Source organism: Equus przewalskii, chromosome 14 (assembly GCF_037783145.1).
Source record: "Equus przewalskii isolate Varuska chromosome 14, EquPr2, whole genome shotgun sequence".
Taxonomy (NCBI): Eukaryota; Metazoa; Chordata; class Mammalia; order Perissodactyla; family Equidae; genus Equus; species Equus przewalskii.
In genome coordinates this window covers 1,769,289-1,795,417 of record NC_091844.1, presented here as the reverse complement: position 1 = coordinate 1,795,417, position 26,129 = coordinate 1,769,289, and the positions used below count along the sequence as shown (strand labels likewise).

General features: G+C 40.0%; 1 protein-coding gene across 1 annotated transcript in view; it reads left to right on the top strand.

Annotated features, from left to right (window-relative positions):
• The first annotated feature begins 1,292 nt into the window (after nt 1-1,292).
• LOC103564530 (sulfotransferase 1C1) overlaps nt 1,293-26,129 on the top strand; it is a 45,416-nt gene continuing 20,579 nt past the window's right edge. Inside the window, exons 1-3 of the mRNA XM_008540346.2 lie at nt 1,293-1,425; nt 19,784-19,983; nt 22,165-22,293. Coding sequence (XP_008538568.1) covers nt 19,812-19,983; nt 22,165-22,293 — 301 coding nt within the window. The 5' untranslated portion in view covers nt 1,293-1,425; nt 19,784-19,811. The remainder of the gene's footprint in view (nt 1,426-19,783; nt 19,984-22,164; nt 22,294-26,129) is intronic.

Genomic DNA, 26,129 nt, shown 5'->3' with positions numbered 1-26,129 from the left:
TTTTAAGATGATCAGTTTAACACATAAAGTGTTAAAATATAGTTTTAGACACTTATAACTTTGCTAATTTCGTAATTTAGTCTAATTTCATAATCTGAAGTCGTAGCTTCAGAATATGGAGAATCCAACAGCTCTAATGACTCTGACTCGGTGTATTCAGAGCGAGCATCCTGGCATCAGAGTGCACGAGTCACCTCCACAGCTGAAGCCTCTCTTTCTGTTGTGGGAAGAGTAGTATCGTGACTAAGAGGCCGTGAACCTCAACCGACTCAGTTCAAATCCCCTAGCAACAGTGGGACTCTGGGGGGCTACTTAAGCTCTCTAGGACTTAGATTCCTTATCTGTAAAATGAGAAAGATGATAGGACCGGCAGGACTGTGGTAAGGATTTTAAAATTATACTAACACAAGTAAAGCACTTAGAAATTGGACCCAATATATGTTAGCCTTTAATAAGCGTCAGCTGTTTATTGTTTGGCTTAATTTATTTGGGGTGCCTCAGGTTCATTGCATGGTAATTGCCATAAACGGGCAAAAATTAACATGTAAGCCTCTCAAATATAACAAAAATCAGAAAAAATGCCACTTAAACTGCAAATAGGATAAAACATATGTAAAATCACATTAAGATAAAAGTAGCTATCACTTTATGAAATAAATAACAACAACCAGACTTGAGCAAATGTGCAGTATAGCCGTGCCAGGTCCACAAGGACATTGTATGATGGCAGAATTGTGTGACGCACCCAGGCAGTTCAACTAAAGCAAAACAAAATAAAAATGCTTAGTAATTATCAGTAAATGGAAATCCTAAACAAAAAAAGAATTCCACAGCATTTTTAACCTTTGGCTTTTATTTTTTCAGAATATCATGTATACTAAAAACCAGAGACAGCAAACAGGGTTTACCTTTAGCAACTCTTATCAATTGGAAATGACTCTCTGTGTGTTAAGGCAGATTCTGAGGACACATCTGGGTTCATTGGGAAGGAGTTCCCGGATGAATTATTGGCCTACCCTACAGGGACAGGAGGAAAAGTGATGCTGCACATGCCATTTAGTCACTATTCCTTGTAATTCCAAAATTGTTTCAAGGCACCAGGAAATAGGCAACCATAGGACAGAACAATTTGTAAACAAAGGCCTGCTCTGCTATAGATAGGTGGATAAAGACCAGGGCTTTCACTGGTTACTTCCTTCACCTCCCCCTTCCATTATTAAGCATTTAGGTGTAAGCTGATCCCTGACCTGCCTTAAGCAGGTCCTATATCAAGGGAATTAATTAGGATTAATGTAAGAACTGCTCTCACGTCTAGGGCTCCGGAACTCACGAAGTACCCTGGAGGAAGCCTCTAAACAGCACGGTCAAGCGTCAACTAACAGAAAGCAAAGAGCAAGGTCTTTAAAACCACTCGCCTGGAATCGCGTGAGTACTACCTGAAGGTCCTGATACGGTATCACCAGATTAGCCTTCTTCAAGGAGAACAGAAAGCAAGCTTGGGAAGAAGGGGAAAGAGTTGGTCACTTTCTCTATTTCATAAGGGAAAAACAATTTTTTCAAAGATATGAAGGAGAAAAAAAATACTTTTCTGCCCCTGGTCCCAAATTTTCCCAAAGCTTCTGTCCATTGGTCCTAGGGTGGCCTTACTGGATTAAAGTGTAACTCTTTGCTCAGATTTAACTTAATTCCCCCTGAGCAGCCTATTGCCGGGTCCTTCCCCTCCCTACAGATGGGAGACATGCAGACCCATCTCCCTGGAGTAAGGCTCCCCATCTAAGTGTGACTGTCAGACAACCAAGGCCATCCTAGAACAGGGCCCAGCCCAGCCAAAGACGGGTTCCCTGCTGCGAGTGTCACACTGAGCCAGATGTCCCTGCCTGTTCCCTGAAGTCATTTTGTAAAGAACTGAAGAGCAAACTGACGGCAGATTCAGGGGCCCAGGCAAGCAGCCTGCAGGTTCGAGGGGCCAGGGCTGGCCAAAGGCCTTCTTTGCCTTTCTTTTGGCTGCAGGAAGGATTCCCTCCTCCTAACTTATCATCCTCAGAAAGGGCTCAGGCTGGACAATTGCAGACACTTAGCTCTGATGTCTGGATTCACAGAGGTCTAGCAGAGTTCTTTATTGAGGGAGTGGAAGGGCAATGGGCAGGAGATAGGCCCCAGGCACCCCGGAGCCTCGGCCAGGTAGTGGTGACATTGAAAGGCCACAGGAGAGAAGGAGGTTGAGGTGGTGCAGGGCACTGCCTCTCGGAAGTCCCTAGATTTCTGATAAGTCAGGCTCAGATGTTCCCTGAAAGCTTTAGCCTTTACCCCGGTGAAAGGTCGACTGTCACTGAAGCTCCCTCAGCTGCGAGAGGTACTTGGGCGTGAACTTGGGTCTTGGAGAGAGTCCCTGTGTGCTCCGCAGATTCTAGTCAGTGACCTCGCCTGTGACCCTCTGGTGCCCTCTGGGCGCCCCTCAGCTGGGCACTGGTAATGATCATGCAAGGACTGGTCTCCAGTAAACGTTTTGAGACCACTGTACAGGGGCCACTGCAGCAGCGCTGGCTCCTGGGCCCTTCACCCAACCTTGAACCCCAACAAAATTACATAAGGATGCAGTAAATAGATGTGTAACTGAAAGCTCAGTCTCTGAACCCGATGCCAATCCAAATAATGAGAACAGAGTCTTGAGTGGAAGAGGAAAGGTGTTTACTATGCCAGGTACAGGGAGCAAAGCAAGGGCTTTTGCCTCAAAAATTGCTAGCTCCCTGATGAGGAATGGGTAGGGATTTTTATTTGGGGTTTTGGGGAGGGGAGCTTGTGCAGGTCAGCGCTTTTCCACCAGCCTTGAGAGGCTGCTTGCAGCAAGGCCGGGGCGGGGGGGCGGCGGGGGGGTTGAGATAGGAGGATGGCAGGGGTGGGCGTCCTTCGCCATTGTCTCCTCTTCTTGTTTGAGGCAGGTTCCAGTGCAGGGAGTCGAGGAGTTGAGGTCTAGGAAGCCTCCGCTCCTTGATATTGTTGAGACAGCGGCTTTCCTGGCAAACTTCAAGGACACATGATTAGCTCAACTTTAGTGTGCCTCCAACACCAGGCCACCCGGGCTTTTAGCAATTTGTAACTCCCATTTAGTTATAAAGCTCAAGGAGTCAACATTTAAAGAAGCAGGTATTTACATATGAGTGGAGCTAGAGAAGCAGGAAAGGGGGAGGTGGGTTTTAGTTTTAAGCCCGTATACGCTGGGTTCAATGTGGGGGAAGTCATATCAGGGCTGATGTTAAGAGCCTGTAACAGATGGATTGGGAAGCCAGATACATCCCTGGCCAAATGAGACACGCTCACATTCTGCCAGGGCAGGTAACCTGGACTGGGCTGTGTAGTGAACACTCACATGCTGGTTTCCTGGGCAAGTCCTGTCTCACACATAATATACGGGCTTTGCTATGGTAGAAGCTGTATGCAGAGGGCCTGCAACTCCCACGGGAACCCAGGATAAAACTCCCACTCTCACAGTCCAGAGGAGAGCTGGCCACATGCCAATTCTGTTTTCCCTTAAGGAAATCCACAGGCCGGTACTACATCTGCAAGTAGCAGTAATGATTAGGTGCGATTAGGGTTAGGGTTATACAGGAAGCAAGCTGTGATTGGAGAAGAAAAAGATACGTCTTCCTATTTGATGGGTGGATAAGCAAGTTCGAAGTCATTTAACAAGAATAACAAAAATAATAAAAAAATGCCCGGCCTTCGAGATGAGTCTATTCCAAACCAATCACTTTCCTTAACAATTATACTATTTTGACCCCATTCTAGGCGTATCCATCCCATGGTTTAGGTACAGTAGTATAAGTTTGTTTGGAATGGTCCCTCTGTTCCCAGCATAAAGGTGCCAATGTACTTAAAGACCTATAATTAGGAGTAAATCAAACAAATCCATCCCAGATTTTGTGAAACCTCCTGTAGGTGTAGAATCCAATTTCATTCGTTTAGCAGCAAGTTTTCAGGATAATTGAGTAATTTGAGCAACATAAAAGGAATAACCATGCCCTGTAACATTGATGGTATTGGCCATTGGCCAGATTTCAGGATCATAATTAGTAATATCAGATGAACTGTGAACATTGGAATTCAACCTCTCTATCATAATAAATTGTTTTAGAGCTTTCCAATCTGTACGTTGAAAGGGAGCTACCCACCAAGTTAACCCAGATGTGCTACAAAGGGGAAGCTGGCCACATATCCAACAATTGGACTGATTTTATGTAAAGCAAAGGAGTGAGCCCACTGTAAGAAGACATGGCCATTAGAGGTCCATTCAGATGTGGTCTGAATAAACAACAATAGTATCAGAAAACCTTAAATGACATTCTGGTAGTTGATTAAAAGATTTTTATACTTAAGCTCTGATCTATTTTAGTCTAGAGGGATAGAAAATATTAGAGTTATAGGAACAATAATTAAAAGGCACCAAAAAGGCAATCTAAAAAACAAGGAAGCTGACTAGCATCACGTACAAGTATTAAATTGCTAGTGTACTCAAGAATATGATTATTACAGCAATTATAAATGGATATACAGCTTAAGCATTATAAGGGTTTAAATGAGGCGGTGTAAGATTGGGAATGCAGGCCTGGCCCAAGATCTTGGGACAGCTGTCTACAGCAGATGTTGGCTTCTTCTCATCCTGGTTTGGGTAGTACTTGTCCTAGTCAGTCTAAGCCAGGTGTCAGTAACAGGAGTTGAAATTCATTCAGGAGGAGGGGCCTTTTTCAAATGAGAAATGTGAATCCATGAGTCTATGCCTTTCAATTTTGCAGTGAATGGATTGGCTAAAAATACCTGGTATGATCCTTTCCAATGAGGCTGCAAAGAGTCTTTGACTTGATGTCTCTTTCATTAAACAAAATCTCCAGGTTGTAGTCTGTGATCCTTAAGGTCTTTGTCGCCCAGGAGCTCACTGTGAAAAGAATCTGCTACCAATTTTTCATTTCCTTCTAGTGTCTTAATAAAGCTTGGACAATAACACAAGATATCTCCTTTGAACAAAGTCGGTTCATACATTCCTTTATCTAATTGCATAGGCCATCCTGTTTTTATTTCAAAAGGAGACAGTTGATGTTTACCAGAGGGTGTAGATCTAAGATTGAAGAGCACTAACAGAAGAGCTTTGGGCCATGAGAGATTAAATGCTTCTCAAAGTTTTGCCAATTGAGCTTTGATTGTGCCATTAGTTCTTTCCACCCACCCTGAGGATCAGGGATGATAAGCACAAAGTGCTGCATTACTGGCCAAATGTCGCAAATAGATTTAATTATTTGTCCAGTGAAATGAGTTCCCCTGTCACTGTGTAACTCAACAGGAATTCCCCAAACAGGAATTACTCTTTCTAGTAACAATTTACCTACTGTTAAAGCCATTGCTATTCTGCAAGGGAAGCCCTTGACCTGATGTGAAAACATACAAATCATTGCTAAGACATATTTATATCCTTTAGATGGTGACGTTTGAACAAAGTCCAATTGCCATACCTCGAAGTGTCCCTTAGGAAGGGAAAAGCAGCCTTGTAACTAATGAAGTGGTTTCCCAGGATTATATTTAGGACATATAGTACAGAGAGCATAGGTTTTATGAGCCACTGTGGGAGAAAGTTTCCCAAATATTGTTTTCCCCACAAAATCATCTTCTCAGGTGTCCAATGGGTTAACTGATGTATATGCTGGAGCAGTGGCAATTGTGTTCCAATAGGCACTTTGGATATTTTATTGGGCCCAAACCACACTTGTATGTCGAGGTCAAAAATTCTCCCTTTTTGTTGCCATATTTGTTTCTCTTCTTCCATGGCAATTTCTTGAGCCTATAGAAGGAAATCTTTCACTGGGTTAGCAAGGTTAACAGAGAGGAGAGGGCATTCTTGAGGCTGAAAAGAACAAGTTTTTAAAGCTGCCTGCTTAGCAGCTGCATCAGCAAGTTGATTTCCTTTAGCTTCTAAAGTGTCAGAATCAGAATGCATCAGTATTTTAATAATTGCCAATTGTTTTGGTAGTGATATAGCATTTAATAATTCTGCAACCTGTTTTCCATTTTTTATAGGTTGCCCTGAAAAGGTTAAAAATCCCCAATGTTTCCATAGCATTCCAAAGTCATGTGCTGCTCCAAAAGCATAACAATTGTCAGTATAAATATTTGCAACCATGTCTTTAGCAAATTGACAAGCTCGAATTAAAGCAATTAATTTGGCTTGCTGTTCTGATTTTATTTCTGGTAAATAAGAACTCTCAATTATTTCCACTGAGGATATTATTGCATAACCAGCACAGTAATATCCTTGCTTATCCTTTAATTAAGACCTGTCTATAAACCAAATTAGATCAACATTATCAATGGGAGTTTCTTATAAGTCATCCCTAGGAGCAAAAAGGTAATCTATTATTAAAATACAGTCATGGTCATTTTCTTCCTGTGGTGCTGGAAGCAAAGTTGCAGGATTAAGACTATTACATCTGGCCCTGGTAATATTAGGTGCAGAAAGCAACAGAACTTCATAAGAAGCTAACCAGCTTACAGAATAATTCTGAGTGTGATGAGAATTTAGAAGAGATTCAACTGACTGTGGGATGTAAACAGTTCAAGGAGACTCCATCACCATTTCTTCAGTGGCCTTGCATAAGAGAGCTTCTGCTGAAATAGCTCTCATACAAAACGGAAGTCCTTTTGCTACTGAATCTAGTTGCTGGCTGTACTATCTTACAGGTTGATGTTAATCACCGTGGTTTTGAGTCAGCATTCACTTTATCTTCGTGCACAAAGCAGAAAAATGGCAAGCTGTAATTAGGGTGTCCAAAAGCTAGTGCCTGAGCCAAGATGGACTTTAAGGTATTTGCTGCTTTCTCCCCTTCCAGCATCCAATCAATTCAGTCAGACTAGTCAGACTTAAGTAATACATATACAGGTTGAGCAATAAGTGAAAAGTTAGGTACCTAGTTCCCGCAGTATCCAGTTAGTCCTAGAAATGCTCTCAATTGTTTTTTGGTTTTAAGGAGACAAAAAACCAAAATTCCTCTAATCCTTTCAGAATCAATCAATAGTCTATCTTTAGATATTACGTACCCTAGATATTTCACACTAGGCAAACAAAATTGGAGGGGTTTTTTGGCTACTCTATGTCTCTTAGATGCCAGTTGTAGTAGATAGATTGTGTCATTTTGAGAGTCTAATTCAGTTTTGAGCATAAGAACAAGTCATCTACATATTTAATTAAGGTAGAGTCATTTGGAAAATCTACATTAGCTAAATAAGCCTTGAACATTTGAGAAAAGTAAGTAGGGCTTTCAGTATAGCCCTGTGGTAAAACTGTCCAGGTTTATCGCTGATCTTCCCACATAAAAGCAAAGAGATATTGGCTGTCTTTTCCTGCTGGAATGCTAAAGAAGGCACTGCATAAATCAATTAATGAAAAATAACAGGGGCCAGGCCCATGGCCGAGTGGTTAAGTTCACATGCTCTGCTTTGGCAGCCCAGGGTTTTACCGGTTCGGATCCTGGGCTCCGACATGGCATCACTCATCAGGCCATGCTGAGGTGGTGTCCCACATAGCACAACCAGAGGCACTCACAACTAGAATCTACCACTATGTACTGGGGGTGCTTTAGGGAGAAGAAGAGGGAAAAAAAAAGGAAGACGGGCAACAGATGGTAGCTTAGGTGCCAATCTTTATTAAAAAAAAAGAGAAAAAGAACAGCTGTTAGTTGGAATGATCAAGAACAAAGTGTGTGGATTTGGGGCTACAAGACATCAAGGAATTACAATATTATATATATTTATATTTATTATTTATAGCTCTCAGATCTTGAAGAAATAGCCAATCTTTTCCATTTGGTTTTCTTACTGGTGAAATAGGTGTATTACAAGGAATGGTACAAATGAATTTTAAGCCCCTTCTCAAAAAATTCCTGAATAATAATTCTTATTCCATTGCTGAATGTTAGGTAGAGGCTTAGAATTGTTAACAGTCACAATAGGAGTAGCCAATTTAATCTTTTCAATATCTGAAGAAGATGATGACCACAGCTCTTTAGGCACTTGAAATAACAAGTGATCATTTTTTTCTTGGTCTGTTTGAGTCACTGATTTTATAATCATAAATTTCTCAGTAATTAAATTTTGGTCAGCATCCAAATTTTCTAAAACGTAGAAGCATTTCTCCCTTTTGCAAAAAGGCAATTAGGAGCATTGTATGCTTCTAGGAGATCTCGTCCAATCAAATGAATTGGAGCACATTTACCAAGTGAAACACGTTTCCCTGTGATTATTCCTCCTTGAAAGGCTGTGAGCTCCCACTTAAAGACTTGTCTTGGTAAATTAGAAACCCCTATCATTTGAATTGCTTGTTTACTCCGAGGGAGAAGGCAGGGAGTGAAGGTAGGGTTAAGAAAAGGTAATGTAGCCCTGGTATCTACAAGGGCCTTTGAAGTTTCCCCTCTGATAGTTATTTCAGTTTCCCCTAAGGTGTTAGTGAGGAGAAGAGGAAATGCCCTCTCACAAGCCTTCGAGTACTGCTATTCATTATTAACTTGGCCGTGTTCTAACTCCCACATAGGCTTGCAGCAATCACGTTTGAAATGACCAGGCTTTTTGCAATAGACACAAGTGCAGTCATTTTGCTTCTGGTTAGGGTTTGAAAAAGATGTCTTAATTGGGCAGCTAAGCTGTTGCAGTCACTCATAATCTTAGTGGCTCTCTCTTTTTCTTTATTTTGTAAAGTTTTAGAGAGTTTATCTGCAATAGTTACCAGCACACTGGTGTGTAATGCACTTCAATCCAATTCATGTCTTTTCACCAGCCTTGCTAATTCCTCTTAATCTCTCCAAAAAGATGAAATAGAAAATTGGATAATTTTGATGATGCAGAAAACTCTCAGAAGCTATCTTGGAGTACTGTTTGAAGGTTTTTATCAAATCTTTCAAAATAATGAAAAATAGTTTATCTGGGCCTTTGTTTATACTGCTGGACCTTGGTCCAATCTATTTTCTCAGGAAAAATCCTGGGAATGGCTTCATACAAGTTAAGAGAAATTTCCTTGCACTTCTGAAGGTCAGGAAACTCATGTTTATGACAATCTTCCATGGGTGCTTTCCAATTTGCCTCCTTTAGCCAATCCTTAGCTTTACTTTTGGATACTAGCAAATGCACAGGCTGATATAAATCTGAGTTTAAATCTGGTTCATATGTTTTAATAGTTCAAATTCCTGAGCAAACCCTAAATGATCTTGTAAAGGGTCTGGGGAGTCCTCAGTTAAATTTTTAGGTTCAATTCTAGTCCAGGGAGTACACACAAGTGCAGGCTCACCTCTCCCAGTAGCCTTCTCTTTTAAGGGAGCTACAATGACTTTAGGACTTTCAGCATTTGTTTCCTGAGATTAACTTTCAGTATTTGTTCCCTGGGACTTACTTATTGTTTCCCCCAGGAGTAGAGGAGGAGGCAAAGAAGACAAGTCAGGGCATGGAAGTTCAGAAAGGAGAGGATATAAAGTCGCCAAAGAAGGAGGTGGGGGAGCAGGTGCCAAAGGAGAAGAGGTGGAGGGGGAGGTGGTCAGCTCTGAGGTGCTGAAAGTAGCTGCAAAGGTGGTGGAGGAGGCAAAGGAGGCGACACAGCCTCTGAATTTTTCTCTTTCCCTAATTTAGCTGCAGTCTCTACCAATTTTCTGTTAGTTTCCTGTAGAGATGTCATTTTGTCATTACCATGCTTTGAAGCTTCTAAATACCAACTGTAATATGCTTCCCATTCTATTTGTTTAATTTTAGAACCAGCTTTTTCCAGTTGTGCACACAATTAAACTAATTGTGATAGGTTGAATGTTCCCCATTTGGGCCATTTAAGACTTAAGTCATTTTTAGTTAAACCTTACCATTTTGTTAAGTACTTGCAAGTATTGGCTCCGTACATATTGTACCTGAAGCCACCTGGAGTTCCAGTAGGTGGCTGCCAGTTGGGGAGCTGGTCAGCTTTAGAAGCACAATTTCCTATTTTCTTTTAGTTTTGTTTTATTATAAAATCTGAACAATTTCTAAGGACAATGTAGAGGGTGAGAAGTGTACTGTTTGTGAGTGTCACTTCCTAAAAGGCTGGAAACACTCTCTTATGTGTCTCAGTTTCTCCCGCTGGTAATCTAAAAGTACCATGGGAGCTCAGAGCACTGAGGACTAATGCTTACGTGCACATCCTCAGATGAGACTTCAATTATTTAAAGTGAAGATCAGGACGGAATTCCCTACAGGACCACTGCATATCATGAGGATCAGCCTCAGACACTTGCACTAGGTTCTCAGTTGCCTGAGAACATCTTATGACTGGAAGGAGCTGGTGTCCCTTCTCGTCAGAGCTGAAAGAATTCGGTCTGTCATTTTACTATCAAATAGCTTGTTCAGACTTTATAAGCACAATTCCTTTCTCATTAAAGCCAAATTGAAAGGACAGCCAAAACTCAGTGCATTTCACAGTTTCCCCAAAGCCCCCTTGCCTAGGAAATTTCCCCCCAGGTTCCTCTTGGCTAGGATATGTACCAGTATTCCCTTAAGACATCTAGTCTTAAGACCTGAAACAGCTCAAATAAACATCAGGACCATGAACTTAAGCAAGGACATCCAGAATTTAGGAGAACCCATGAAGGCACCTGAAGAGCGTAGTGAAGCCAAAGAGGCTCAGTGGGCCTGTGCTGGTACCAGTGCTGGTTCAAAGGAAATGCCAAGTGGTCATGAATTTCTCTGAAATCCTGCTGACTACGCCAAGAAAGGTATATGCAAATAATCAATAACCAACCTATAAATAAGAGAGAGAATTAATGAACTAATGTGAGGACTAGCCCAGAGGCGTTCCCTTCCCCAGGGAAGATAGTGCCCCAGGGTCACGTGGTTTACAGCTTGGTTATATACAATTTCAGAACAAAACACACATCAAGCACGACAGGAATGCAAATTTTTTTCCGAAATCACAAGGACATATTTTGCTGCAGTTTAGCACATACATAGCAGGCAGCTTGACCTTGGTTCTCTGGGAAGAAAAGCTTATCTTCAAAGAAGTCCTGGTATGAGCATTAGAGGAAGGGAGATACTCATCCCTATCTGTAAAGAGTGCATTCTTTGTTCAGGAAGTGAAGCAGATGTATAATGCATGTTCACTGGGCCATAAGTCAGGCTGCTCTGGGAAAAATAAGTTTTAGGCTGAATCTGATTTAAACCAGAATGGCTTCCCCGTATACCTCAATATGTGAAAACTTCTTTATTATTCTTATTATTTTCTTCACTATACATACAGCTAAATGTATAGTATTTTAAAGAAACATCTGAATGTAAGTTTCAGTCACTGTGACACTTCATCCCTACATGCTTCAGCTAATCTCTCCTAAGAATAAGGACATTCTCCTCCCTTATCATAACACTAACTAAACATACAGTCTGTGTTCAGATTTCCCCAACTGTCCCAACAAATTCAGAATTCACTTAAGTTTCTTGCATTGCACTTGGTTATGTCTCTTTGGTCTCTTCTACCTGGAACAGTACCACCAGCCCAAATCAGTTCATTCCCTTTTGTTGTACAGTTCTGTGATATTCTTTTGAAAAATTCAGGACAGTCATCCCACAGAACATTCCACACTCTGGTTATATCTGATTATTTCTTTATGTATGATTAAATTCAGGTTAAACATTGTTACCGGAAAACTACAAAGGTCATGTTGTTGATTTCTGACTACGTCACAACTGGCACATAATGCCAGGTAGTCCTGCTGTCAAAGATGCTAATTTACACCACTTGAATAGGGTGATCACCTCAGATCTTCATTCTGAAGGCACATTTTCCCCTTTGCAATCCGTGGGTAGATACTTTGAGACTATGAATATCTTATTTCTCTCAACATTTTATCCAATGATGTTTAGCATCCATTCATGATTTTTTTATTTTTATCATTCCTTCTACCTTTATTAGTTGACATTCTTCTCTAAAGATCAGCTGAGACTTTTAAAAGGCAGTCACAGAGCCCGGCAGAAGCAAATGCAAATGTTATCTGGAGAAGCCCACCTCCAAAATAGAGCCAAAGAATTCCCTCAAATAAAGTACTAATGATCATAATTACAATGAGAAATTACAAAGCACCTTTGGAACAAGGCACTTTGAGCAAGAGCTACCTGGAATAAAAAGTCTACAGAGTCAGACCTGCGAAGATTTGATACTGGAACTGTCAGCAGCAGAGTGTAAAATATGAACAGTAAGATATGTAAAGAGAAAAATGATAACCCTATGAAATAAACAGGCACATTTTTAAGAATCAAATAAAATATCTATAAATATAAATAATCACAATAATTGAAACTAAGAAAGAGTTAAATAGCAGATTCAATGCAACTGAAAAGGGAACTCATACAATAGAAATAGGGCTTAAAAAATCATAGAGACTGTAGCCAGAGAAGCAAAGTGAAGGGAAACATGAAGGAGAGGCCGAGAGATACGAAGACAGAGCGAGAACGCCAAACACAGAGCTGGTTGGAGTGCCACAAGGAGAGAACAGAGAGAGTGGGAGAAAGACAATAGGTAAAGAGCTAAAGATGTTCCAGAATCTATGAAACTCATGAAGGCTTGAAATCAAAAAGTAAAACTTCCAAGAACGATAGATAGAAATACATACAAGCCTAGATATTGTCCTATAAATCTAAGAACAAAGAAAAAATTATTTTTAAAACTAGGGAAGAAAGATGTTTTAGCTACAAAAGAACTATTTAAGAGGCAATGGATTTCTCAATAGCAAAAACAGGCCAGAAAACAAGGCTAGGAAAATGTATATCTGGAAAATGCTGTCTAAAGGTTGTGTGGTTATTGATATCAAACAAACTAAAGTTTAAGAAAAAAGCAGTATTAGAGACAAAAATGGCATTTCATAATGATAAAAGGAAAAATTGAGAGAATTACAAGAAGGAATTGGCAAATTTTATGATCTTAGTAACTATTCTTTCCCAATAAATGTTGACTCAGACAAAATATAGTTAAGCTATTGAAGACTTTAACCAGAAATAACAAATGTCAGCAGAGAAGTAAATAAATGAACTGAGTTCATCATAGATGAACCATGACACAGTGACTGGAATGAATGAACTAGATCTGTGCGAATGCTCTTCTACGCAAGCATAACGCTGTTGAACACAGTCAATAGTCAGGGTTTCCCAACTGTCACAAAAACATCTTTTATAGCTTTTTTTCAAATTGGAATCTAATCAAATCTCAGTCAAAGCATTTGGTCGTGTTTCTTTAGCCTTTTCTCATCTAGGATAGTTTCCCAGCCTTTTTTTGTTCTTCGTGACATCGACCCTTTTTAAGAGTTCAGGCCAATTGTCTTGCAGAATGTCCCAAATTTTGGATTTATATGATTGTTTCCCCATGTTTAGGTTCAGGTTAAATAATTCCAGCAAGAATACTATAGAAAATATGAGCCACATTAATAAAACTTTAAAAATGTAATGCTAAGTGAAAAGGAAAAAGGATGCGTATAATATTTTTATGTAAAAAATTTTAACTTAGAAAAGTGGCATTTATCATTTACTATGAATACAGATATAATTAAATTACAAAAACATTTCTGAGGGTGACACACACCCAGTTAGGGATTATGATTCTCTCTGGGGAAAGATGGAGGAAGGGAAGGGGCCTGGAGACGGCGCTTGCTTCTATGAGCCTGTCTTGATTTCACCACATCAGGTTAACATTAACAGTGCCTGAAATTTCCCTGCACATACATAAATGTTTCATTTCTTGCTGTTCTTTTGATATATTTGCCTTGTTTCATAATTAATAACTGAAAATATAGACCAACAAAAATGCCATTGGCTTCTTCAGTGCAAAAAGGGTGAGTGGAACGGACATCAGAGTCGAACTCAGAATAACGTTCAGTGGGTGTCTGTGCCGCACAAGAGCCACAAAGATGTCAGCCGTGTTGGTAACACCACTTTCTGATACTCACGTTAAAACACGATTTATACCCTCCTGCCTGAATTTCCTTTCCTCTAGAGAGGTTAGATGGGAAGTCCAGTAATTTTTCTTTCCACACCCAGACACTTTGGCCTTGTTCAGAAAGATAAGAAGCAGGAGAAATGACTGGTCTGTTTTTGGCCACTCTGGCCCCAGAATCTAGACTCTTCTGGTTCGGTAGGAGACCCTCCGGTATTAGGATTCACATAGAATGAGGACTTTTTTGTTTTTGTTGTTTTTATTGAGGTTATGATAGTTTACAACCTTGTGAAATTTCAGTTGTACATTAATATTTGTCTTACACCATATATATGTGCCCCTTCACCCTTTGTGCCCACCCCCACCTCTCTTCCCCCTGGTAACCACTAAATAGTTCTCTTTGTCCTTGTGTTTGTTTATCTTCCACATATGACTGAAATCTTACAGTGTTTGTCTTTCTCTGTCTGGCTTATTTCACTTAACGTAATACCGTCAGGCTCTATCCATGTTTTTGTGAATGGGACAATTTTGTCATTTTTTATGGCTAAGTAGTATTCCATTGTGTATATATATATATGTATATATATGTATATACATATATATATATATATATACCACATCACCTTTATCCAATCATCAGTCAATGGGCACTTGGGTTGCTTCCACGTCTTGGCTATAGTGAATAATGCTGCAATGAACATAGGGGTGCATAGGTCTCTTTGAATTGCTGATTTCAAGTTCTTTGCATAGATACCCAGTAGTGGCATAGCTAGATCATATGGTATTTCTATTTTCAATTTTTTGAGAAATCTCCATACTGTCTTCCATAGTGGCTGCATCAGTTTGCACTCCCACCAGCAGTGTATGAGCGTTCCCTTTTCTCCACAACCTCTCCAACGTTTGTTATTTTTTGTCTTGGTTATTGTAACCATCGAATGAGGACGTTTTAACTCAACATTCAATGAACTCCATTAAAGAGGCTTGTTGAGAACAGCTGAATCCAGTCTGTGGTAAGAACTATGTATTTCTAACCACACATAAGGATGACGCTTGCCGCTTCCTCCACACTCAGGGTTTGACCGTGAAAGTGCTGTCTAGGCACATCTGGTCTCGTCCCTCAGGGATCATTTATTCTATACTGGGACGTCTCCAAGTGCTTCAGGGCTGATCTCTCTACATTCTTAACTCTCTCATGAAGATGTGTCTCGTGCATCCTTATCATGTGGAACTACAGTCCACAATCCCTTATCTGAAACCCCCGGGTCCAGAGGTATTTCAGGTTTCAGAACATGTTGATTTAAAAAGATAATAAAGGGAGTATGCCACATATTGCATACCACCCTAGGTGGGGTCTGGAACAGAATCCATGTTCTGCAAGTATGCAAATATTTCTGAACAAAGCATATGAGCACTCACACCAGTGAGACATGCGGACCCATATGGGGCTCGTGGCCATTCAGGTCATATTTTGCCCTTTAATGAGTACAGGTCAGTGCAGGTTTGCTATCAAATGATTTATTAAAAAACGTTGTCAGAGTTTTGGGAGTTTCAATTGCTAATAAGGAATTATAGGCCTTCTTTAGATCCTTATCTAGTTGATTTCACAGAAGACTTTGCTCTCCCGCAGTGCGCTCTGCACAGCCCTGGCTCCAGCCAGCTGCTGCTCCTGGCCTATTTCTCTAATGTGAGCCCTAAGGTTTCTGTTTTCTCTATAATGTCACCATTATGTTTCGGTATCTCTGGCTGACATAACAAATTACCACAAATTTGGTGGCTTAAAACAACACAAATTGGCATCTTTTGGTTCTAGAGATCATAAGTTCTAAAATCAAGATATCTACTAGGCTGCTTTCCTCCTGGAGTTTCCAGGGAAGAATCTGTTTTCTTGCCTTTGCCAGCTTCTAGAGGCCACCTGCATTCCTTGGCTTGTGGCCTCCTTCTTCAAAAGCCAGCAGCATAATATGTGTGAGTGCGTGTATGTGTGTGTGTATATATATACACATATATATAAACATTATATATATATATATATATATATATATATAACCTCTGCTTCCATCATCACACCTTCTTTTCTGACTGACCCTCTTACCTGCTTCATATAAGGACCTTGTGATTCTGCTGAGCCCACCTGAATAATCCAGGGTAATCTCCCCATCTCAAGACCCTTAACTTAATCACATATACAAAGTCCCTTTTGCCATGTAAAGTGACATATGCATAGTTTCCAGGGATCCAGATGTGGATGTCTTTGGGGGTCATTATTGTATCTACCACTCAATTCTTTCCAGTTCCGTGGGATTGCAGAGGAAGTTAGTGAAAAGTCTGCTTCCTGCTCAGAGGTCAAGGGGAAATGTGTCCCTCTAAGCGCACACATGGGTGCCATAATATTCCCTGGTGGCAGCATTCAGTTGCAGCTCCCTATCTCCCCAGATATAGCAGGATGATGTACTGTGTGTTAAGACACATGGTCAAAGCTCAGTGAAGGTATATTTTAGAGTGCCTTGAAGAAGAAGCCAAAAACTGATTACCCAAAGGTGTGGGCATAGATACATAAAGCCAAGGTGATGAAAGGTCTAAGACTGCTCAGAAAATAGAAATAAGTCCAGTGTGGGTAACAGGACACTGGGGGGAGGAAGAGTGATGACAGATGTAAAGAAATGTCCAGCGGAGACCAGATTCTCTCTTCCTTGAGTCCTTTGGAATAGCTGATAGAATCATATTCCTCCTAAAAAAATGCCATTTTTAATATTTCAAACTCTACTCAAACCTAGAACAATTTTTAAAAGAATTCAGGTAGAATGTACCTTTCATTTAGGAGGGAGAGGTAGCACCAACATTTATTGCAGACAGCAACTGACAAATTCAGCTCCGTTGGCCTATTTGGATTTTCCACCTTTGGAGTTGCTTCTTAAAGTAGATTTATGTCTCCATGGACCTATTAAAACCATCCTACCAGAATCCAGTGACTAATTAATTTTGTTGTCAAATGAGATCACAGATGCCACAAAAAATGTGTGTAGTGGACCTGAAACACACTACATATCTCTGAAGCATAGATTTTACTTGAACATTCTAAGTGGAGAAAAAATATTTTTATATGAAACATTAATAGAAATATTACAAGGAGGAATGGAAAATGTGTTTAATTTTTTTAATAGATTTTATTTTCTAGAGCGGTGTTAGGTTCACTGCAAAACTGAGCAGAAGGTACAGAAATTTCCCATACTCTCCCTGCCCCTACTCATGCATAACCTCCCCCATTATCGACATCCCCCACCAGAGGGCACCTGTGTTACAATTGATTAACTTACACTGACACATCATAATCACTCAATCATAGTTTACACTCGGGTTCACTCTTGGTGTTGTACAATCTATGAGTTTGGACAAATGTGTAATGTATCCATCCACATGTATTCATCATTATAGTATCATACCCAATAGAGTTGCTGTCCTAAAAACCCTCTGTGCCCTGCCTGTTCATCGCTCCTTCCTCCCTAGCCCCTGTCAACCTCCAATGTTTTTACCATCTCCATGGTTCTGCCTTTTCCAGAATGTCATATAGCTGGGATTATACAGTATGTAGCCTTTTGAGATTGGCTTCTTTCACTTGGTAATATGCACTTTTCATAGCTTGAGAGCTCATTTCTTTTTAGTGAGAAATAATATTCCATTGTAACTTGTCTAATTTTTTAGATAAAAGAAGTTCTCCAAAAACGTTTCTTTTGCCACAGGCTTCTTTAGAGCGCACCTTCAGCTGCCCCTCCACCTCTACTCCCAATATGCTTCATCTCCTCCAACTTTAGGGACATTAATTCCTAGAAGAGTTTAACCCACTGTTAACATGAACTGATCGCCACGTTAGACATGCAGAGCAGTGTCCTACAAAAGTGGTTGTCCACTTGTCTTATAAATTCCAGAACCTTTTCTTCAAAACCAAGTCCATATGGAGTTCCAAAACAGAAGACAGTAAACATGAACCTGCTCAGGTCAAAACAGGTGGGAGGGGGGCCCAGAGCCCATCCACTCAGGGGCCACACACACCCAGCCTCCCCGGCAGTCATGGAGGCATCCCAAGTGATCCACAGCATCTACAGTTGCTTGAAAATGGCGGACCTCAGAGAATGGATACTAAGACTGTTGAACTGGGCCAGGAGAAAGAGGAGGAGAGGCAGTCAGGGTGAAGGACAGGCCTGGGTATGGCGTGCCATGCCTGCACGAGGAACCACAAGGTGGAAGACAGAAAAGGTGCAGGGAAGTCCCAAAGTCAAGCTCTGTCAAATGCACAACTGCACATACTGGTTGATCACTTTAAATTTTAGGATTGAGGAAACAGGTCTCAGAAAGCAAAAACCTCTTGTAAATGAAGTGGTCACTCTTTTATTTGAGTTTCAGCTAAGGAAAATGTTAAATTAGATATACAATTATTAAATCATAGGGAACTTACAGTTACAGTCTGACCCCCTCCTTCTACACATGAGGAAAGCAAAACTCAGAGTTAAGACTAGAACCCGAGTCTTCCAGCCCACACTGGACCACGGAGCATCAGGGGAATATGGTAAGTGTTTTCCACTCACAAAGGCTTTTCCAACCTAGTTAATAAAATTCCCCTAAATATTTTAAATTACATTTAATTTAACATATTCCACTCTTTTTTTAAGTATCTCAGATGTTTAACAATAACAAAAAGAAAAAGAAATCCTAATTACTTCAATAATTACTTCTCACAAATCTAGTGAATTAAGCTTATGAATATAGTGACTTAAATTCTCTTAAAGATTTATAAACTAACTATAATTCCCTAACCTTTCAACCTAAAATCCCGAGTCTAAATATTAAATTACTCAATAATATATTAACTTCTAATTGTAAGCCTCATCTGTTGTATTTTCCAATATGCCAAAGTTTCTTCTACATAATAAGTACTTACTAAATATGCCAAGATTATTCTCAAACTTAAAACAAAAATAATAATGCTATAGTTTGATTTACTTGATTATATTTCCGTAATAAATTTAATGTTAAGACTTTAAGGGACTGAAACAAAGTTATTTACTACGGGAACAATTATGGCACCCCAAGCCGGTGAGCATCACTCCTCCAAGCGAACTGGGGCTAGCTCCTCAGCTGGCAGATGTCACTCTTCACCCGGAGATTTGGGGCAGGATGTGACATCTGAGGCTGTAAACATTTTTGTTTACAAGAAGGAAGCTGCAAGATTTTTGTGTCCTCCAGACTGCCACAATGACGCTTTTTGACGGTCTGGTGCTAACAGGGAGCCCCACCACGAGTCTAGTTAAGCCTCACCTGCTCCTGTCACTTCTCTCAGCTCTGTAGCTGTCTAGGTGAGACGTGGTTTCATGAAGCCAGCCCCAGCCTGTTCCAGCACTGGTTTGTGTCCAACCCACCTAAGTGCTGATTCCACCCTGGCCTTCTTTTGTTGCTCAAACTTGACAAGAGTCTGTGAACTTAATGGCCCTCCGCCCTGGTCCCCGTGTGTGGCTGTCCCCTCCTTGTCACTCAGGCTTCAGACAGGCCATCTCTCAGGAGCCAAACCAAAACTGCCATTGTCTAACACATGACCCAGTTTTCTTTTCCTCTGTGGCACTTATCTCCATCAGAAATATGTTTACTTCTTTATCATCTTTACCCGCTGAAACAAAACTATTTAAGATGTTTCAAGCTCCCATAGTTTTGACTTCTCTCAAATTAACACTAAACATAGTATCTCTCCTAACTCTCTCAGAAAATAATTTTTAAAAAAAGGAATGGCTACTCTAAGCATTAGAAATGACATAAGCACACCTTTCTTTTAAGCACCTGTCAAGTAAGTCTACATAGAAAGATGTCCTTGGAGAAAATGAAAGATCTCTGCCTGGAGGAAAAATACCTTCAACCAGAAACCAAAGAAGTGAATGGAGTCCTCATGACCAAGATAATAAGTGATAATTGGGACAAAATCTGGAATTTCCAAGCAAAACCTGATGATCTCCTCATTGCAACCTATGCAAAGGCAGGTAGGTTTCAGAAACTGGTCGTGGGGAAGCCAGCCTTAGGGATGCTGGGATGCCTGAAAGGGCCTCTCTATTTTAAAATGCAGGTTGTCACCAGGGCTGACACCTGAAAAAATGAAAACCAGACTCACTTATGAGTTCTAGTCCCCCAGGATCCAAGATCTTCCTTTTTAATTTAGGTCCCTGATAGAGAAAAAGATGGCCAGAAGCCAAAATTGTCAAAGGACTGAATGAATTACAAAATTATTTAGAAGCATAGCATCTGAGAAATAGTACAGAAGTTCTTACAGTAAATCTCGCAAACTCAGCCACTCTTTGTTTTACCCTCTAAGCTCTCCTGGAAGTAACCACAGTCCTTGCCCATAAGAAGCTTCTCTTAGTGGAGGAGACAGATGTGGAACTGAGCACTCTCACCTCAATATAGAAAGTACTAATAGTGTGGGGTCCAAACCTACACAAGTACAGTGGGAAGGATCTGGGAGAGGGGAGGTGACACTTACCAGAACCTTATAAAATGAAGAGGAGTTTGTGGAAAATGTACGAGTCAGAGGAGGCAAAATGGTGTGCCAGGCTTGTGCAGGGCAGAGGAATAGAGAACATCGCAACCAGAGAAGACTGTGACGTAATGGCTGATAATCCCCCTGTGTTATCTGTATTTATAATTTCTACCAGTGTGACCCAGAGAGGTAAAGAACTTCAAACTGTAACCAGTTTGAGAAAGTCTCCCAGTGGCCGTTTGACTCAAGAAGAGTCTAGATATTCATAACCAGAAAGATTTCAGAGCAGAGTCCATTCACGGCAGTTCTTTGAACCATATTAGAAGGCATTTCTGTCTTCTCTGGCTCAGAATTCCCTCCTTCCACCTCACTCTGTCCTTGCCACTCAGCACTGCTCACCAGGCTTACTTAGAGTAGGGTCTTCCTGTTGGCCCTACTCTTGGTTTCAATTGTTTTCAATTTCTCAAGAACCTCCTTTTCTGTCTGGTTTGTACTTCTCTTGCCCAGACCTGAACTTAAATTTGTACTGCACCCCATAGCAGAAATTTGTTTTCAGCTCACCTTGGAAATTGTGCAATCAACCCCAAGACCCTCGACATGACAGTCCAAACTCTCTCCAGCCTTTTTCTCCCACAGCCCCCCACCACCTCTCAACTACCTGTGAGCCCTCTTTACACTTTGGTGTAAAGAGGAAAATGCATATTTATGGACAATAAACAGTCTAGCTCTTTTCTACTTATATGTCTATTTATACCCATCTTCTGTATCAGTTGGGGTTCAATTTGGCTATAAGTGTCAAAAAACTCAAAATAACACAAAAGAAAAAGCAGTCTGGAGGTTAATAGTCCAGGGCTAAAATGGTGGCTGCACTGGTCATCAGAGACCCTGGGTCCTTCTGACATTCTTCTTCACCATTTTCAGGTGTACCTTTTGTTTTATAGTCCAATATGAGTGCTGGAGCTCCAGCCATCACATGCACATTCCAAACAGCAAAAAGGAGGTAGGAAGGGAGGAGTAAGGTCATGTTTCTTCCCTTTAAAGATAGCTTCCCAAAATTTAATGGCATGGCCACATCTAGCTTCAAGAAAGACTGAAAAATGTCACCTTTGAGCCAAGTAGCTATATTCCCAGCTAAAAATTGAGCATCTGTTAATTTGAGAAAGAAGGAAAGAATGGATATTAACTAGGCAAGAAGCAATCCCTGTCATTTCTTATCTCCTCCAAAAAGATTGTCAGCTGTTAGGGCTGGGACAGTGGCTAATTCATCTTTGTATTTCCCTACATTGATTTGATTCAATATTCTTTTCCGCAAGCTACATTTATTAGGTGCAAAGCCCTATGCTAGGTACTAGGAATAATGAGAACAAAAGGACAAGGCCCTACCTCTGTTGAGTTCTCAGTCTCACAACAAGGCAGATATGTAAACTGACCTTGACAATGAGCACAGGGGCCACCGGTGCTCAGGGAGAGGACCTATCCATCCCAGATGTCACACGGAGGCTCTCTCCACCTTGGGTGTCACATAGACACTTCGTCCACTCTGGGTGTTATGCAGAGGAGATGACAAAGGAGCCGATAGGACTCAACACTCAGCAAATGTGAATTTTACTGAATACGTGAATAGTCAAGGAAATAGAACTAAATTGTGTGGTGAGTATGTAGAATTGAGAATAACCAATGCTTTTAGGCACAACCTGGACACAGGAGATTGTGGACATGATCCAAAATGATGGGGATGTGCAGAAGTGCCAACGGGCTAACACCTTTGACCGACACCCTTTCATTGAGTGGACTCTACCCCCACCCGGCCACTCAGGTAAGTGCTCAACTGGGACCCATGAGGTTGTAGCCACTGTGTGGGTCAGTTTGCACCAGAAAAGATAATTATTTCTGCAATCAGCCTTCTAGAAAATATTGCCAAAGGGAACTAGGAAGGAGTTTGAGGTCAACATACTCACTTCAACTGGGAAAAAAGGCTCCTAAATTCCTCTCCTTTAGGACAGGAATATTTTAATATATGATTTTAATATATGATTGGGTAGCATCAGACAGCACATACCCTACTGCTGATTGAGAACTTGAGAGGGACCATAAATGTATAACACAGAAAAGGCAGTATTGAGGACTCCTAGCATCCAGTAATTAAGAACCATATTCTTGTGTCATTGTGCTACCCTCTTATAGAGGATTGTCTTCAAATATACTTTGTCTATAACCTGTCTACCAGACAATCAAGCTAAATTGTACATAGTATCATTATTATCAACAAATGATTACACTGAACACCAAAGATACTAAGGAATACATGACATAGCACTCTCGAAGAGCTTTCAATCAGTTAGGAATAAAAGACATGTTTTTATAAACAGTAGCTTTTGCAATAGGAGACAATCCAATGGTGAAAAAGCATAGACTTTGGATTCAAACAGTCCAACTTCAAATGCTGCTTTGGATTTTCATCTAGGTGACCTAGATAAGAAAGCAAGTTATTAAACCTCTCAAAACTATTTCTTCGTTTATAAAATAATAGCTATTGGAAACCCATTATTGTTATTTTTTAAAAGAATGTATTTTTTTTCCAATTTTTTTATTAAAGTATAGTTGACATACAATCTTATATTAGTTTCAGGTGTACAACATAGTGATTCAACACTTATAGACATTATGAAATGATCACCACAACAAGTCTAATAACCATCTGTCACTCTACAAAGTTATTACAATATTATTGACTATATTTCCTATGTTGTACATTACATCCCCGTGACTTATCTATTTTATAACTGGAAGTTTGTACCTTTTAATCCCCTTCACTTATTTCACCCATCCCCCTATCCCACTCCCCTCTGGTGACCACCAGTTTGTTCTTTGTATCTATGAGTTTGTTTCTGTTTTGCTTTGCTTGTCTATTCGTTCTGTTGTTTAGATTCCACATAGAAGTGAAATCATATGGTAGTTGTCTTTCTCTGTCTGACATTTCACTTAGCATAATACCCCCAGGTCTATGTTGTTGCAAATGGCAAGATTTCATTCTTTCTAATGGATGAGTAATATTCGATTGTGCTTATATACCATATCTTCTTTATCCATTTATCTATTGATGAACACTTAGGTTGCTTCCATATCTTACCTATTGTAAATAATGATGCAATGAAAATGGAGGTGCATATATCTTTTCGAGTTAGTACTTTAATTCTCTTTGGGTAAATATCCAGAAGTGGAACTGCTGGATCATATGGGAGTTCTATATTTAATTTTTTGAGGTACCTCTATACTATTTTCCATAGTGGCTGCACCAATTTACATTCTTATCAATAGTGCATGATGGTTTCCTTTTCTCCACATCCTCACCAACACTTGTTATCTGCTATCATTTTCATAATAGCCTTTCTGACAGATGTGAGGTGATATTTCATTGTGGTTTTCATTTGTGTTTCCCTGATGATTAGTGATATTGAGCATCTTTTCATGTACCTGTTGGCAATCTGTATGACTTTTTTGGCAAAATGTCGATTCAGATCCTCTGCCCATTTTTTAATTGGATTGTTTGTTTTTTTGACATTGAGTTGTATGGGTTCTCTAAATATTTTGGATATTAACCCCTTGTTGGATATATCATTTGCAAGTATCTACTCCCATTCAGTAGGTTGCCTTTTCGTTTTGTTGATGGTTTCCTTCGCTGTGCAAAAGCTTTTTAATTTGATGTAGTCCCATTTTTTTTATTTTTGGTTTTGTCGCCTTTGCCTAAGGAGACAAGTGCAAAAAAGTATCACTAAAACCAATGTCAAAGAGCTTACTGCCTATATTTTCTTCTGGGAATCTTATGGTTTCAGTTCTTATGTTTAACTTTTTAATCCATTTTTAGTTTATTTTTGTATATGGTGTAAGAAAGTGGTCTAGTCTCATTCTTTTTCATGTAGCTGTTCAGTTTTCTCAACACCATTTATTGAAGATAAACAGGGTCTTTTTCCCCATTGTATATTTTTTCCTCCTTTGTCGTAGATTAATTGACCATATAAGAATGGATTTATTTATGGGCTCTCTATTCTATTCCATTGATCTGTGTGTCTGTTTCTGGGCGGGTACCAAACAATTTTGATTACTGTAACTTTGTATTATAGTTTGAAATCAGGGAGCACAATAGCTCCAGCTTTGTTCTTCTTTCTCAAGATTACTTTGGCTATTCAGGGTCTTTTGTAACCCCATATAAATTTTAGGATTATTCTAATTGTGTGAAAAATGCCATTAGTATTTTGATAGGAATCGCACTGAATCTGTTGATTGCTTTGGGTAGTTTGGACATTTTAACAATTTTAATTCTTCCAATCCATGAGCACACTATGTCTTTACATTTATTTGTGATTAAATTATTGTGATTAAATTGTGATTATTGTGATTAAATTATCAATTTCTTTCCTCAATGCCTTATAGTTTTCAGAGCATAGGTCTTTCAACTCCTTGGTAAGTTTATTCCTAGGTATTTTATTCTTTTTTTTTTCTAGGAAGATTGGCCCTGAACTAACATCTGTTGCCAATCTTACTCTTTTTTTTTTCCTCCCCAAAACCCCAGTACATAGTTGTCCTAGTTGTAAGTACTTCTAGTTCTTCTATGTGGGATGCCACCACAGCATGGCCTGATGAGTGATGTGTAGGTCCATGCCCAGAATCTGAACAGGCAAACCCCAGGCCACAAAAGCAGAGTGCATGAACTTAACTACTCAGCCGTGGGACCCACCCCTATTTTATGCTTTTTAATGCAGTTTTAAATGGGATTGTTTTTTAATTTCTGTTTCTGATTGTTCATTATTAATGTATAGAAACAAAAGATTTCTGTATATTGATTTTGTATCCTGCAACTTTACTGAACTTGTTCTAAATTTTTTTTTGAGGAAGATTAGCCCTGAGCTAACATCTGCTGCCAATCCTCCTCCTTTTATTGCTAAGGAAGACTGGCCCTGAGCTAACATCTGTGCCCATATTCCTCTATTTTATGTGGGACGCCTGCCTGACAAGCAGTGCACAGGTCCATGCCCAGGATCTGAACCAGCAAACCCCAGGCTGCCAAAGTGGAACATGCAAACTTAACCACTGTGCCACTGGGCCGGCTCCTGTTCTAATACTTTTTTGTGTGGAGTCTTTAGGGTTTTCTACATATAGTATCATGTCACTTGCAAATAGTGACAGTTTTACTTCTTCTTTCCCAATTTGGTTGTCTTTTATTTTTTTTTCTTGTCTAATTGCTGTAGCTAGAATTTCCAATACTATGTTGAATAAGAGCAGCGAGAGTGGGCATCCTTGTCTTGTTCCAGATCTTAGAGGAAATGCTTTCAGCTTTTTACTGCTGAGGATGATGTTAGCTGTGGGTTTGCCATACATGTTCTTTATTATGTTGAGGTATGGTTCCTCTATACCCACTTTACCCAGTTGTTATCATAAATGGATACTGAATTTTGTCAAATGCTTTTTCTGCACCTATTGAGAGGATCACATGATTTTTATCCTTCATTTTGTTAATGTGGTGTATCAGGTTGATTGATTTGCAGATATTGAACTGTTCTCACATCCCTGGGATAAACTCCACTTGATCATGGTATATGATCCTTTTAATGTATTGTTGAATTTGCTTTGCTAATATTTTGTTGAGGATTTTTG